The following is a 13,899-nucleotide window of genomic DNA, read 5'->3' on the forward strand; positions in this document are numbered from 1 at the left end:
GATCCACTGAAAGGATTCGTCAATGTAAATATAAGGAATGATATTTATTTTTTCAACATTTATGAGGTCATAACAACAATGGGTTTTTGGACATATTTTACATGAATCGCTAACGCGATTCATTCAATATGTCCATAAACCCATTGTTGTTATGACCTCATAAATGTTGAAAAAATAAAAATCATTCCTTAAATGTAATTAACAAAGAATCAACCGCTTCAATACAATCGAAACTGTTACAATCGTAGGTAACAAAAATCAAACTGTATAAAAACTGTACATGATATAACGTTACTTATAATGATTTGCTTACTTTCATGAATAATGATGAAAATATTAATATCACGCACAAGTTATTATTCAAAATCTTAACGTATTCTGAATGGAATAACATCTTCAAAGCAAATAGGAATTTGAAATAAAACGCTAACACATACATAGTTTAAATATTTTAGACTCAAAGGTGGTTATGATTAAATTCCTTCTCCAGGCTAGCAGTATCTTTGAGAAAAAAAATTTTTTGACCTTAATTAACTGTCCGTGTGATTATATTTAATCAACAGCCAGTAAAGCCGATATATCTCGATGAATTGACATGAAAGTAACATGCAGAGAAAGTTGAAAACATAAAAATACCTGTTAGAACTTTAACTACATGTTACTTTCCTTGCCCGTTTCCCCACAAATGTCGCGTTTTGGGTAAGCTTACAGTTACGTTACGGTACACTGATTAACGGCAGAACATCTGTGAAGAAAATATTATTTCAGAACTTAGGCAAATTAGATTCCGAAGTATTTGTTTAATTCATGTAAAACATGTATATGCCTCGTGTGTTTATAGTACCGAACCCATACAATGCAAAACGTCCATGAGGAAATAAATACAAAACTTGTATCCCGATTGGAACCTCAGGCAGAAGTTACGGATCACCGTCATTCAACTTGCCATTTAGAATGTCTCCAATCGTCCTTGACCTTTCGACCAGCATGACAAATACTAGGCTAAGCCACTACGGGATCAGGACCTAACGGTAACCTGTAAAACGTCGATGTTGATCGTTGTGAAACTCCTGAACATGCTGTAGCAAGGTATGAGCCTAAATGTAATAAAAGAAAAAGTCTAACACATCCGCCATGTCACGGTTAGATATAAAACATTTTAAAGGCTACAGTCATGATCATGTGACAATGAATGAATGTGTCCTAAATGATACATCCTAGCCCGAGTTTCCACTGGCCTTAACACCAGACTTAGACATTATGACACATAGATGTCTGGTGAAGGACCAGACATATATATGTCAAAATGTCTAAGTCTAGTGTTAGGGCCAGAGGAAACTCGGACTGCATACGTCTGTGTTACAATCTTAGTTATAGTTAACCCCTGTAAATAGTAAACACACCTTGATGCATATGGGCTCATCCATATAAAGTATGGCTTATTAAGTAAAATGTTGCAAAAAGAATTATTGTTATTGAACCAACATGTATATGATTATGTCCGGTTTCTTTTACAGATATTACATCACTTAAATAACGGTTTTATTTATGAAAACATATTGCTTATCTTGTTACTTTATCCTCCAGACAATAACAGACTTCATCATGCCAAGACGAAGGCTTCGGTCCCCTAGGACCAGGGTCCGATATGATTCACCAGATGATTGCTGTACCGGATGCTGTGCTACATGCTGCTGTTGCTGTTGTTGGAGCCGGGCGATGGTTGCGAGAAAATCAAGAATCAAGATGTTGTGGATGTATGTACTTATGATTGGACTTGTCATTGGTATAACGATAGGTGTTGTCTTCTATGGAAGCCTGTTCACTGATATTTCTGCATCAGACATGAAAGTGATAGACGGAAAGTTATCACATTTATTCTGCGATAGTGTTAATATTGACACAGCTAATCCTACAAGTGACTTTGCCCCTTTTTCTGCATATATTGTGGGAACTCCACTCAAAATAGATCCAACTCACAAAGAAAATTATGGATTTCAATTGAGTTTTGATTTTCATCAGCCATGGACATATGCTACCCGCCAGTTTTATCTACTGTCAGGGTCATCGGCCAAACTGTTTTGTCCTCAAGTTACTGGCATCATGGGTGTTGTCATTATCAAAGGTCAGGCAAATTATACAGAATTTATACAAGATTCACCTAATTATCAATGCGTTGGATGTGAGTACGCACATGTTATCTATAATGAACGACATTCTGGACCAAATTCCTGGACATTTTCTGACACTGATGAATACTTCTTTGTATTTATTGGTCAGGAATCATTGTGGGCATCGTGTGAACTTGATCTTACCAGGACAGCATACAAAACTGACATCAGTACATCCTCTTGCTACAAGGTAACCACTTGTGAGTTTAGTCTTGGTCTAGAAGAAAGCAATCCCCCCAAACAGATTATAGTGAAACTGGAGCCTGATAAGGTTGCGTCGGGTAAACGGTACATGTACTCGACCACGTCTATCCAGTCCACCTGTGTGGCCAGACTGTGGGTCTATATTGTCCTGTTTCTGTGTTGTCCAGGAATTGTTTGCATCATTTTAAGTGTACTTATCTACAAATTTTGTGCCGACCCTGTAGAAGATGATGATGATGATGATGATGATATTTCTGATGAACAGTCTCCGTTGCTATGGGACAGTGCCCCTAGTTATTCTGGAGTTGTGGTTACAGAACCTCCTAAATACGAGGACATAATGGCAGATAATGACAATCAATTACCTAGCTACGAAGAAGCTGTTGCATCCGGAACTTTTCCAGCAGGAAATTATGGAGCTGTAGGAAACGTGGGTATAAACCATTCAGAACCATTAAGGAACACTGATGTCCCTGTTAACCAGGCAGACAATCTGAGACATGTCAGCATCATTGATGTTGGTGCTACCAGCCGTGGACCTAATCAGGAGGCTAATGAAACAGATAACACCCAGGGACCTGAGTCTCTTAACAACTTCCCCGAAGTGTCCAGTAGTGTCAACCTCGACCAGACCAGCCGTGTGCTTGTGATGAATCTGTCTGATGATGTCCATACAGATGACCTTGTATCGCCCAGTGATGACCTTGAACCGTCCAGCAGTGACTTTGACTCCGACTCGTCTGACAGTGCCGATAGTGTTATCATAGACGATGGTTCAGAACAAGTCAGAAATACCTCTACAGATACGAGGAAATAGTTCTGCAGAGACAGGTCCTGAGCAATTTTTATTTATTTATGAAACTGAGCAGTAGAAGGGAGATAACTTGTTATATATAATAATTCTTGTTATGCCTTATGGTTTAAATGTTGTTTCTTAAGTTGAGATCGAAAAATATCAAAAAGATTTAGATGTGTTAATGTTTTGCATATAGTTGACATGGGGTTGCATTTTTAGCTCACCTGGTCCGAAGGACCATGGTGAGCTTATGCCATACCGCAGCGTCCGTCGTCCGTCCATCAACTTTTCCTTTAAAATGTACTAGTCCTGAACGGCCTAGTACATTTTGACTAAATTTGGTCTTGAGTATCCTTAGGCCAAGGGGACTCAATTTTGTATAAACGGTGGGTGTGGCCCCCCTGGGGGCAGAGGGGCGGGGCCCAGTAGGGGAAATAGAGGTAAAACCTTGAAAATCCTTCTTCTCCCGTAGGGATTAAAGAATTTTATCCTTATTTAGTCTGGAGCATCCTTGGGCCAAGGGGACTCAAATTTGTATAGACGGTGGGTGTGGCCCCCCTGGGGGCAGAGGGGCATTGCCCAATTGGGGAAATAGAGGTAAAACCTTGAAAATCCTTCTTCTACCGCAGGGATTAAAGGATTTTATCCGAATTTAGTCTGGAGCATCCTTTGGCCAAGGGGACTCAATTTTGTATAAATGGTGGGTGTGGCCCCCCTGGGGGCTAGGGGACGGGGCCCAATAGGGGAAACATAGCAAATTATTCTTTAAAATCCTTCTTCTTCTGTAGGAATGATTTTTTTTACCATATTTGGTCTGAAGCATCCTTGGGTGAAGGGGAACCAATTTTGTATAAAACATGGGTCTGGCCCCTCAGGGGCCTGATGGGCGGGCCCAATAGGGGAAACATAGCAAATTATTCTTTAAAATCCTTCTTCTTCTGTAGGAATGAAAGGATTTGGTCCATATTTGGTGTGGAGCATCCTTGGGTAAAGGGGAACCAATTTTGTATAAACGGTGGGTGTGGCCCCCTCGGACCTGAGAGGCGGGGCCCAATAGGGGAAATAGAAGTAAAACCTTTATAATCCTTCTTCTACCATATGGATTGAGGGATTTTATCCTAATTTAGTCTGGAGCATCCTTGGACAAAAGGGACTCAATTTCTTATAAACAGCGAGTGTGGCCCACCTGGGGACAGAAGGGAGGGGCCCAATAGGGGAAACATAGCAAATTCTTCAAATACCTTCTTCTTCTGTACGAATGACAGGATTTTGTCCAAATTTGGTATGAAGCATCATTGGGTGAAGGAGAACCAATTTTGTATAAACGGTGTGTCTAACCCCCCTGGAGGCAGAGAGGCGGGGCCCAATAGGGGAAATAGAGGTAAAACCTTTAAAATCCTTCTTTTACCATAGGGATTAAGGGATTTTATCCTAATTTAGTTTGGAGCATCCTTGGGCCAAGGGGACTCAATTTTGTATATGCAGTGGGTGTGGTCTCCCAGGGGGCAGAAGGGCGGGGGCCAATAGGAGAAAGAGAGGTAAAACCTTTTAAATCCTTCTTCGACCATCGAAATAAAGGGATTTTTTCCATATTTAGTCTGGAGCATCCTTGGACAAAGGGGTCTCAATTTTGTATAATTGGTGGGTATGACCCCCCTAGGGGCATAGGGGTGGGGCTCTGTTTGAAGTTTGTTCTGCTTTATCTCAAGTACTGGATGGATCTTTCTGAAATTTCATATGTACTTACAGCACCTACCATGGATTGCTATATCTTTACTTCATACTAATTATTTTAAACATATTCAGGTGAGCGATACAGGCCTTCTGGGCCTCTTGTTTTTTATTTTACAAAGGGAAAAATATTTAACATTTCAGAGACCTGTATTAATGTCTACACAGTTACCCCTCAAAAATACTGTTAATGTTAATTAGCACACCTGCCAAAAGGATGTAACCTTCCATTGGGCAGAGGGACATAACCCATTCGGAAATATCACATACCAGGTACATGTAGAGGCAGATCTTTAAAGTCCTACTCCTTTAGTACAGGTATGGTGATTTATTAGGTATAATTAAGGATCTTTAGGCCAAGGGATTTAGTTTTATAAATGTATGTTAGGAGGAGGATGTGCCCTACCTGGGGCAGAAGAGTGTATTGTGATGGGGGTATATCTCTAAAAGTCGTTCTATTCTAACAGTTTGGCTGAAGGAATTTAACCGAACTTGGTGTAAGGTATTTGCTATCCCAATGACTGAATTTTGTATAAAAGAAGGATGTACATACTCATAGACCCTTGGGAGCAGAGGGACAGGGTCCATTTTGGGAAGTTAGCTTTTAAGACTACTGAAAAGATTTATTCTAATTTGGTAGAAAGGATCCATTGACAGAAGTGGACACATTATTTTATAAACACTAAGTGACAAAGTCTAACAGTGGTAAATGTGTAGAGGTGGAGGATTACGCCTTCAGTGGAGATGATTCCTTGGGTCAAAGAAGGTTTGTTAGACAAGATTATAAAGAGTGGGGACATAATAGTTCCAAGTATAACATAGGATATCGGCTAAAACAAAGTAATTGAACACCTCCATTGGTTCATTCCTCTTCATGTTAGCCTGAATTTATTTAGCTCTTTTGAAATGCTCGTGTTACAAAGTAATTTAAGTAAAGAGCAGGCTATGTATTCAGACCATAGGGCCTTTTCTATCTGGCTATTTTATATATTAATACTATTTTTTATTGTTAAATCAGATTTTATTTTCTTTGTGTTTGAATGATCAAACCATTTATTATCAATGTGGAAATTTTCTCTTTTTTTTAAATTTATTGCATAAAAAATACCCTCCTCCCTATAGATAAAAAAATGTGTGAGTGCCTATTTTCTAGCTGATGGCAGTAATGTCAGAGGAAATGTTAGAGAAACATTCTGCATTGTAAAATGTTACAGTTGATTTTGTCTGTGATTGCTTATTTTGTGATATTATTGATTTAAGGTCATCATTGTCATTGTAATTTGAACTTCATTATGACAATCTATGTATTTGAACATTTAAAACAATATACCTGAACATTGATCAGATATGATTTAGTCAGTATAACAATTCAGACTTGAATCAGCCAGTCATTAATGGCATATATAAACAGTAGGTCTATATTACATTCAATAGATCATATGAATTATAGTCTTTTTCACCTGGAACATCCTCCATACTCCAGGGGCTGAACTCACTAAATGCCCTCTGCACCCTTGGAACATGTCAAAGCCAAATTGTCAGCATGGGGCTAGCTATTGGATTTGTCTGGGTGAAAACACCTGACCGATCGGTGAAAACACCTGACCAATCGCTAAGGCTGATTCCTGTCCTTTGAAGATTACAGAAGAGCTTCACCAAACTCCAAAGCCAGTCAATTTTACCTTACACTACCAAAAGATTCTTGTTTAGATATGTATATTAAAAGATCAAACTAGTCTTTTTGTCTCATCCACAAGGTGGCACACATTGAGCCTTCAAAAACTAAATCTTGAGTGTCATGACAAAAACCAGTGGTGCAGAGAACGTAAGTGGGTATAACCCCTGAGTATAGAGTATGCACCTGGAATCATGAGTGCAGATAACCCATTCATTTACATATTCATTGATTTGAAAAAAAAAATGTTTTGTACATATTTTGAAATATATATCCTCATAGCGTAATTATATAAATGTAAAACACATTTAGGATCTGCTAGTATGACTTAAAATTATTTTAATGTGCCTTTTATTGGAACATCCATAAATGAATAAAGGTAAACAAATATCTGGCAGAATTATCAGAGGTCACAGTGTTCACCTTACCTGATCATACAAGCAAGGAAAAGGGTGAATTATTTTGCGTTGTCGGTGTTCACTGAAGAAAGGTCAGTTATGTACAAGTAGACCCTATCTTGAGAAAATGTTATGTTATGAAAGGTATATATGGTGGTTACCATATTGGTAAAAAAAGAACAATAAGAAAGTAAAACATGGAAATATGGTAACAGGTTTTTTCACCATTCCTACATATTATACTTTAATTATATAATGTATAAATGTATTGTATTTGTAATCTTTATGCATCCTTACAGTCACTGCATCTAAAGGTACATTAAAATATTGGTGACCAGGTATGGATCCTTTATTGATAAAAACAAAATAGAAAAAGAAAGAGAAAAAAATCTCACAGTTTCATGTTTAATTAATCCCAGGTCAAGGCACATCTAACAGAGTATGCTATGCATTTAAAAACCAGAAACTATGTCAGTATTCAGGTCAAAAATAAACAGATTCCATTTTGTAAGTGCACTTGTAGCTCTGTATATATAATACCTAACTTTATGCCAGTCTTAAGATTTACATTGCAATGCATAGGTGTATGTTTATTTATTATAAGATGCAGATTAGAATGGCGGAATAGAACCTCGTAATTACAAGTAAATATAAGGTATGGAATCTTGTATTGAATAGATCTTTTAGGAAACATAACTCTTCTGTGACAGGAGAGGACAAATGTACGATCAGACTGGGATTCGAACCAAGGGCCCTCAGATCTCTAGACGGAAGCTCTCCCAATTGAGCTACCTGGTCGCCAGCAAATGACCAAGCCCAATTCCACTACACTCCTCCTCCCTCCTTTTTCGAAGTCTTTAACCATGTAAACATCATTATTTACAAACCAGTCTCAGGTTAGGGTATCCCCTTTCCAAGCATACACCAAACGCTTGAAAAAAGTTGGCAAGCCCCCGAATGTATTAAAAGGAGGAAAAGAATGTACAGCCAGACCTGATAATTCGAATTGAAGACCCTCCAAACTCTTGACAGACGCTCTACCAACTGAGCTACCAAAATAGTAACAAATTTTTGCAGAAACTTTAATAAAAGTTAAAATGTTGGAAATGTATGCTAAAACAACTCAACATTTTTGGGAGAATAACATTAGCATACTTGCCAACCATCCCTATTTAGGTGGGAGACTCCCAAATTTCGGACCCTTAAATTTCGCATTTTCAACCAATGAATTTGCTAAACTATTCCTACATACAAAGGTATAATGATTTCATCTGAAAGAACAACTCAAAATATGACTTTGAAAGGGTTATTTTGTCTCTGGGGGTATACACACACATTTTATAGGTTTTAATTTAGAGTGTGCTGAATCTCCCAAATGGAAATTTCAAAATGTTGGAAAACTATGGATAATTTATTAGTTTAATCAGCAATATGTAATTACTGTGCATCCTAAATATAGCATGCCATTCAAACATTGTCACTTAGGCAATATGTTCCATGATCATGAAAACCTTATCTATGCTAATACATGATTTTAAATGTATAAAGCTATCAGCAGAGGATTTTTGTAAGTCCTATATAACCGGAATTAACTTTGTGTACTCAACATCAGCAGATCAGGGCAATATATATATATGTGTAGTAATTCTTGTTTAAACAGAGCAATGCATAGTCTAGGAACTCCTATAAACCGGAACTACAAATTATCATTGATCCAAAAACATAGATGTTCTTTTAGACATAGATTTTGGTATATAATGTAAGATATGTTTTGCATTAATTGACAAAGTTGACTTGGAATTCAAATATCCTTCATTCGCACACACTTAACATCTTAAACACTAAACAGGGATATTGAAATTGCTTTTGTAAGGAACTTGTTTGTGAATTAGTTTTATTGATACATCTATATAATTAAAGACAGCAGAGTCTAAAGAACAACAGGAACGATCGTCTAGAAGAATCCTTATTTGATCTGTCATGTAGTGCTAGCACAATACACGATTTATTAGCTTATTACTGAAACAACAAATAAATCATCTAGTGTTTAGAAATATGTTAAAGACAAGCCAAGGTCACTACCACACTCACCGAAAAGGTCGTAAATTCATAATACGTTATAATTTCACTTTGTTGAGAAGATACATAGTGCCAGATTTTGTTTACATTAAATACATTTTGGATATGATATAGACATATAATGTAATATTAACACATTTGTATAAGTACAACATATGAAAGTAGAATATTTGTTCACTTCCATATAATTATTTTAATCATATTCAGTGTTCATGACCCGTTTATCCATGTTTATTAAAGGAGAAAAAAACAATTAACTATTGAATATTTGAGAGAAGATCAAAATGTTCACACTGAGTTTAGAAGTAGGAATAACATAAGACATACTGTACAGCACTACTCGTTTATATACATTTTAGTACTGTATTGCAACATTTGAAGTATCAAGCAATCTGTAGGAACGTCATCAAATGTTTTAAACTTGTTCTCACAATTAAACTCCACCACGAGGTAAATGTTTAGTCTAAGTCACACATTTACATCATTTAAATTATCAATATTTTCAGCCAGTAGATACATATACAATGTAAGCATGCAACTACGTGGGTATGTAACTGATATACCTTCACATATATGAACTAACGATGTGTATTTACATGTTTATATTGTCCCCGTGCATTCGATTGACGTACCTACACACGTGCATGTGACTGATATAATCCACGTGTATGTGACTGATTTAAGTTTATGTGATCGATATAAACCACGTGTGTATGTTACTGATATAAGTACACGTATGAATGAGTGATGCATCTACACATGTTAATATCGCCCGTGTGCATGCGATTGGCGTACCTACACACGTGCATGTGACTGATATAATCCACGTGTGTACGTAACTGATATATGTGCACGTGTGAATGAGTGATGTATCTATATATGCTTATGTAATGTAAAACTGTTATAAAATCATCTGTTTGGCAATGATTTTAAATGATATCTTATTTGTACATAAACAACATATTACTACGCTTTGGAACCAGCTGGTATTTTGTAAAGCTAGGACGAGATTAACGGTACGTTTTATTGACAGGTTGTCATTCTGTCTACATCCCTATGACTGATCACAGGTACTTGGCGTCATACGATGTAAAACAAATAAGCCAAAGAAAGGCCCTTTTATTTTCCTTCATTCTAGATTTTGTTATTTGGAATTGCACCTTTTTATCCCCTTTCATCACCGATAAGTTATAGAAGGGCAAAACAGATGTATGGTGCAGTGTAATTCGGGTTTTTTGGCAAACTGTATCATTTACCAAATTTTGCACCAATCAACTTGTGTGTGTGTGTGTTACGTTCTATCTGAATGATGTTAGTACACACACGGGTGGAGTAACGTATTATTACATGATATGACTCTGATGTAACTGTAGACGTGAACGTATGGTTACGTGTGTTTTATGTAAAAGTGAGTGATTTTGTTTGATTAAAGACTGGTATTATTTAAATATTAAATATCTAGCCTCTCAAGTCTTTCATTACCAATGTACATTACTATTTATGTTATGTTTTCAATCAAATAAATACTGATAACTTCGTCTAAATTGTTTTCGGGGTTCATTAATTTGGATTAGAAGTATACTATATATAGGTACAAAATGTATCCGAGGAGAGAGTAGAGGGGTATCAAATTGCCTAGGAATTTCCAATTGAAGAAATCATGAAACAAAATGTGTATGAAGAAAAAACATTTACATTGAGACCCTTGAACAAGAAGAATCGATAAAATATTTACATTGAGACCCTTGAACAAGAAGAATGGATAAAATATTTACATTGAGACCCTATAACAAGAACAATAACGCAAGGTGTTCGTTGTCATGATATTCGGAGCACGCTTTTAATACAGATTCACGATCGGAAAGTCGACATCACTCTCTCGCAGTGTCCATGGTGAGGCGTAGGTTTGCACACAATGCATCAGTACCTTGACATTTACATTTAAGTTGGTAGACAAATCTTAACATAAGAGCGGGTGCTCTGCATGTCCAGCATTTCTGGCCGAAATATGGAATCCGTGAATTTAGGTACTTTGTAAGCCGAGGTACATAACCATGATGTAGTCATGACTTCAAGTTCTTCATGGAAATAAAAAAAAGTACTCCTTTTATGATTTCAGGATTCCATTTAACACCAATGGAAAACTGTCTTCAATGCGTTGTTATAATAATTTATGTTCTGGTGAATGTATATTATTATGATAATTTATGCTCTGGTGAATGTATATTGTTATGATAATTTATGTTCTGGTGAATGTATATTGTTATGGTAATTTATGTTCTGGTGAATGTATATTATTACGATAATGTTCTGGTGAATGTATAATATTATGATAATTTATGCTCTGGTGAATGTATATTATTATGATAATTTATGTTCTGGTGAATGTATATTGTTATGATAATTTATGTTCTGATGAATGTATACTGTTATGATAATTAATGTTCTGGTGAATATATATTGTAATGATAATTTATGTTCCGGTGAATGTATATTATTACGATAATGTTCTGGTGAATGCATATTATTATGATAATTTATGTTCTGGTGAATAGATATTGTTATGCTAATTTATGTTCTGGTGAATATATATTGTAATGATAATTTATGTTCCGGTGAATGTATATTATTACGATAATGTTATGGTGAATGTATAATATTATGATAATTTATGTTCTGGGCGAATGTAGATTATTATGATAATTTATGTTCTGGGCGAATGTATATTATTATGATAATTTATGCTCTGGGGAATGTATATTGTTATGATAATTTATGTTCTGATGAATGTATAATATTATGATAATTTATGTTCTGGGCGACGAAGTGATAATTAATGTTCTGGTGAATATATATTGTTATGATAATTTATGTTCTGATGAATGTATAATATTATGATAATTTATGTTCTGGGCGAATGTAGATTATTATGATAATTTATGTTCTGGGCGAATGTATATTATTATGATAATTTATGTTATGATAATTTATGTTCTGGTGAATATATATTGTAATGATAATTTATGTTCTGGTGAATAGATATTGTTATGCTAATTTATGTTCTGGTGAATGTATAATATTATGATAATTTATGTTCTGGGCGCATGTAGATTATTATGATAATTTATGTTCTGATGAATGTATAATATTATGATAATTTATGTTCTGATGAATGTATAATATTATGATAATTTATGTTCTGGGCGCATGTAGATTATTATGATAATTTATGTTCTGGGCGACGAAGTGATAATTAATGTTCTGGTGAATATATATTGTTATGATATTTTATGTTCTGGTGAATATATATTGTTATGATATTTTATGTTCTGGTGAATATATATTGTTATTCTAATTTATGTTCTGGGGAATATATATTGTTATGCTAATTTATGTTCTGGTGAATATATATTGTTATGATATTTTATGTTCTGGTGAATGTATATTGTTATGGTAATTTATGTTCTGGTGAATGTATACTGTTATGATAATTTATGTTCTGGTGCATATATATTGTTATGCTAATTTATGTTCTGGTGAATGTATAATGTTATGGTAATTTATGTTCTGGTGAATGTATAATATTGTGATTTTTTATGTTCTGATGAATGTATAATATTATGATAATTTATGCTCTGGTGAATGTATCTTGTTATGATAATTTATGTTCTGGTGAATATATATTGTAATGATAATTTATGTTCTGGTGAATATATTCTATTATGATAATTTGTGTTCTGGTGAATGTATATTATTACAATAATGTTCTGGTGAATGTATATTATTATGATAATTTATGGTCTGGGCGAATGTAGATTATTATGATAATTTATGTTCTGGGCGACGAAGTGATAATTAATGTTCTGGTGAATATATATTGTAATGATAATTTATGTTCTGGTGAATAGATATTGTTATGCTAATTTATGTTCTGGTGAATATATATTATTATGATAATTTATGTTCTGGGCGAATGTATATTATTATGATAATTTATGCTCTGGTGAATGTATATTATTATGATAATTTATGGTCTGGGCGAATGTAGATTATTATGATAATTTATGTTCTGGGCGACGAAGTGATAATTAATGTTCTGGTGAATATATATTGTTATGCTAATTTATGTTCTGGTGAATATATATTGTTATGATATTTTATGTTCTGGTGAATATATATTGTAATGATAATTTATGTTCCGGTGAATGTATATTATTACGATAATGTTATGGTGAATGTATAATATTATGATAATTTATGTTCTGGGCGACGAAGTGATAATTAATGTTCTGGTGAATATATATTGTTATGATATTTTATGTTCTGGTGAATATATATTGTTATTCTAATTTATGTTCTGGGGAATATATATTGTTATGATAATTTATGTTCTGGGGAATATATATTGTTATGATAATTTATGTTCTGGGGAATATATATTGTTTTGATAATTTATGTTCTGGTGAATGTATATTATTATGATAATTTATGTTCTGGGCGAATGTAGATTATTATGATAATTTATGTTCTGGTGAATGTTTATTATTATGATAACTAATGTTCTGTTTTATGTATATTATATGATATGATTTACTTTGTTATTGACATTTCCGTAATGAGCAATGAGAGGAACGTATTTTCACAAATAAATTCCTTTGGAAAACACTGTTGTAGCATCCTTGAAATTACAACAGACACATTTTACTACCAAAACAGTAATAGGTGTGTTTTGATTTTTCTGAAATATAGTTAATTTATATTATGAGTCGACATCATAAGTATTACGCATGGTGTAGATGACGTTGATTATCATATCTACGTAGTTTATATCCATATACATGTAGA

The 13,899-nt window shown here is 34.6% G+C and overlaps 1 protein-coding gene across 1 annotated transcript; it reads left to right on the forward strand.

The window, feature by feature from the left end:
• The first annotated feature begins 975 nt into the window (after nt 1-975).
• Nucleotides 976-3,450, forward strand: LOC110463631. Its single transcript, XM_021518413.1, has 2 exons — nt 976-1,089; nt 1,588-3,450. Exon 2 carries the CDS (start codon nt 1,606-1,608, stop codon nt 3,190-3,192), a length of 1,587 nt encoding a protein of 528 aa, XP_021374088.1. The 5' UTR covers nt 976-1,089; nt 1,588-1,605; the 3' UTR covers nt 3,193-3,450.
• The last annotated feature ends 10,449 nt before the right edge of the window (nt 3,451-13,899 follow it).

The sequence above is a fragment of the Mizuhopecten yessoensis genome, unplaced genomic scaffold (assembly GCF_002113885.1).
Source record: "Mizuhopecten yessoensis strain PY_sf001 unplaced genomic scaffold, ASM211388v2 scaffold10919, whole genome shotgun sequence".
In the NCBI taxonomy this organism is placed as follows: Eukaryota; Metazoa; Mollusca; class Bivalvia; order Pectinida; family Pectinidae; genus Mizuhopecten; species Mizuhopecten yessoensis.

What these genes read in the sequence shown, in the direction of transcription:
- LOC110463631 (XM_021518413.1), top strand. Translation starts at nt 1,606, where the DNA reads ATGCCAAGACGAAGGCTTCGGTCCCCTAGGACCAGGGTCCGATATGAT.